The sequence below is a fragment of the Chrysochloris asiatica genome, unplaced genomic scaffold, assembly GCF_000296735.1.
Source record: "Chrysochloris asiatica unplaced genomic scaffold, ChrAsi1.0 scaffold00008, whole genome shotgun sequence".
Taxonomy (NCBI): domain Eukaryota; kingdom Metazoa; phylum Chordata; class Mammalia; order Afrosoricida; family Chrysochloridae; genus Chrysochloris; species Chrysochloris asiatica.
In genome coordinates this window covers 361,087-364,323 of record NW_006408526.1, presented here as the reverse complement: position 1 = coordinate 364,323, position 3,237 = coordinate 361,087, and the positions used below count along the sequence as shown (strand labels likewise).

The 3,237-nt window shown below is 37.7% G+C and overlaps 1 protein-coding gene across 1 annotated transcript in view; it reads left to right on the top strand.

Moving 5' to 3' along the window:
- MRE11A (MRE11 meiotic recombination 11 homolog A (S. cerevisiae)) overlaps positions 1-3,237 on the top strand; it is an 87,589-nt gene that overhangs the window by 39,236 nt on the left and 45,116 nt on the right. The window contains exons 4-5 of the mRNA XM_006833938.1: positions 730-915; positions 2,156-2,327. Coding sequence (XP_006834001.1) covers positions 730-915; positions 2,156-2,327 — 358 coding nt within the window. The remainder of the gene's footprint in view (positions 1-729; positions 916-2,155; positions 2,328-3,237) is intronic.

Genomic DNA, 3,237 nt, shown 5'->3' with positions numbered 1-3,237 from the left:
GGGTTTCCGAGACTATTCATCTTTACAGTAGCAGAAAGAAAAATCTTTCTACTGTGGAGCTGCTGGTAGATGGTTGTGTGCATATGTGTATGTGTATTTATTGTTGTTAATTGCTATTGAATATATTTTGTTGTTGAATTGGTACATGAGCAATTGATGGTGTGTTCCACAGTTTGCTTGTGGCCTTGTTTTGGCTAATGATATGGAGATTTTCCATCATCTCTCCCCACAGATGTAATCAGCTTGATTTCTGTGCATGCCATCTGGTGGGGTCCATGTGTATAGTTGTCTTTTATGCTGTTTTAAAAAGGTGTTTGCACAAAGTAAGTCTTTGGTCTTGCAAAATTCTATCATGAGATCTCCAGCATCATTTCCATCACCAAGGCCATATTTTCCAACTACTGATCCTTCCTTTGTTTCCATCCTTTGCATTCCAATCACCAGTAATGATCATCAGCACTTAACAGCACCACCAGTATAGCAGGACTATCTTACACCTAACGTTTATTTTCTTGTCTATGTCCTGCAAATTTGTCATCCACTGGAGTGCATGAATTAGAGATGATCTTTGTATTCCCAATCCCTTCTACAGTTCCTGGCACATCTAAGGAATATAATAAATCTTTAAGGAATGGATAAAGAAAGATCTGTATAGACTGATTTTATACAAAATTTTTCTGCATCTTTAGGTATTTATATGACTTTTTTTCCCCCCCAATCTTGCTATAGGAGTAAACATGGAAACACAAACTACATTCCAGAACAATTTTTGGATGACTTTATTGATCTTGTTATTTGGGGCCATGAACATGAGTGTAAAATAGCTCCAACCAAAAATGAACAGCAGCTCTTTTATGTGTCCCAGCCTGGAAGTTCTGTCATTACTTCTCTTTCCCCAGGAGAAGCTGTGAAAAAGTGGGTAATTCTTGCATCTTACTAATCGACTTCTTAAAAAATGTGTTATTATATAGTCTAATCATTTCCTAGTTTCACATTGCTGATGGTGTTGTTAGTTCTAGATTTATTTTTGAAGGTTAGTCATCCTATGTAGTCTTACCCAGACAGTAAATCATTTTTATCTTTAATAGTTTTGCTCCTCATTAGGCAAATTTAAGACTTAATATTTTTGTTTGTTAAATTTCACATTGGATTGGTGTAGATATGGTAATTAATTTGACAAAGACCATTTATAAACAAATGTACCTAAAACAATACCATTGCAACTTTTCTCATTATACATGCACTATTGAAGCATAATTCATTTTAAAAATTGGGGTGGGGAGAGAATTATGCAGTAATTAACAGTGGTTAGACTCAGTACTGGAGTCATCATGTGGCACTTTGGGTTGATGTGCTACACTGCAGAGTTGGTTTTGCAAAGTCAGTTTGAACCGCAAGGTAGGCAGTTCAAGCTCACCAGCCACTCCTTGGAAACACTATACAAGGTTGACGGAACTGACTCGACGGTACTTAACGATAACAATAAAAAAGTCAATATTTATGATATATTTTCCCCTTGCATCCCCTCAAGTGCTGATTGTAATGATAATAATAAGGTTCATAGAAAGAATATGATAGTAGGATTTCTTGGCATTGTCTTCATTGTTCCACTACTGATGTATTTTCTGTATGCATGTCTAGAAGTATTTATACACCTAATATGTATACAGAGTCCTGGTGTGGTGCTATAGGATAATCACTGGACTGCTAATCACAAGGTTGGCAGTTCAAATCCACCAGCTTATCCTCGGACCCTCTATACAGGGGTTGCCACGCGTTGGAGCTGACTCATCGGCATTTAAGATACTCCACCAGTATACATATATGTTCTAAATTCTGTATAGGCTACTGTCAAAGCCCTGGTCACATTTTATTCTTCTTATTGTTACAACTGTCTTCCCATTAGATTTTATCTTTGTCCAGACAGGAAAAATGAGGATTAAATGAATCTTATTTTGGGGATGAAGAATGCTTAATATTTCCCCCCATATGATAAAACCTTAAGATTAAATTGTCAATAACATTGATTTTTACGGATGTGCTTTTGCAAGAAATATTTTATAGTGGCTGAGTTATATATGTGATCGTTTTGATGCACACATTTTCCTGAGGAAACTTTCAGTATGACGAGACTTTCTTTTCCTTGTCCTTTCAGACATGTTGGTTTACTGCGTATTAAGGGGAAGAAGATGAATATGCAGAAAATTCCTCTTCACACAGTACGGCAGTTTTTTATGGAAGATGTTGTTCTGGCTAATCATCCAGATCTTTTTAACCCAGATAATCCTAAAGTAATTCAAACCATACAGAGCTTCTGTTTGGAGAAGGTAATTTCTGTAACACGTATGTGAGTCTCTTCTGAAGTCTTTGGGGATAGGGCCCATATCTTAATTTGCTGTTTTAGCATCAGACCTGCTGCTGTTGTATACTGTTAAGTGGGTTCTGACTCATAGTTACCCTGTATGGAGTTTCCAAGGCTGTAAATATTTAATGGAGCAGAAAGCCTCATCTGTCTCCCAAAGAGCAGCTAGTGGATTTTAACTGCTAACCTTGTCGTTAGCAGCCCAACGCATAATCCACTATGCTGCCAGGACTCTTTAGCACGTGACCTAGAACCTGGCAGAAAATTGGTGCTGTAGAAATGCATTTTGAATGGAAAGAATTGACATAGTAGATCTTGTCCTTCTAGGTCAGTGCTGTCCAGTATGGCATATGCACTGGCACATGTGACGAAATTTGAAATAATTAAGGTTAAATTAAAATTTTAGTTCTTCCCTTGTACTGGCTGCGTTACTGGTGATCAGTAGGCACATATGGCTAATGGTAACTGTCTTGAGCTGCACATATAAGGCATTTCTGTTATTTCAGAAATATCTGTTGGACAGCATTGTTCTAGATAGTTTAAAGGACAAGTTTATAAAATCTTAGATTTTAGAATGGATCCAAGACATCTAATATCTCACTGAGTACTAGAATCCTTTTCACAAATGCTTGTTTGATAGCTGATTAGAAACCTTGAGATAGCCAATTTTATAGTTGGAAAACGCTAGCTAAGTTTCTTATGTTGGGACTAAACCTGGCTGCGAACCTTAAGGTCAGCAGTTCGAAACGACCAGCTGTTCTGCAGGAGAAAGATGAGGCTTTCTGCTCCCGTAAAGATTTACAGCCTCAGAAACCCTGTACAGGGTCGCTATGAGTCGGAACCGATTCCACGGCACATAAGCACCACCACCACCA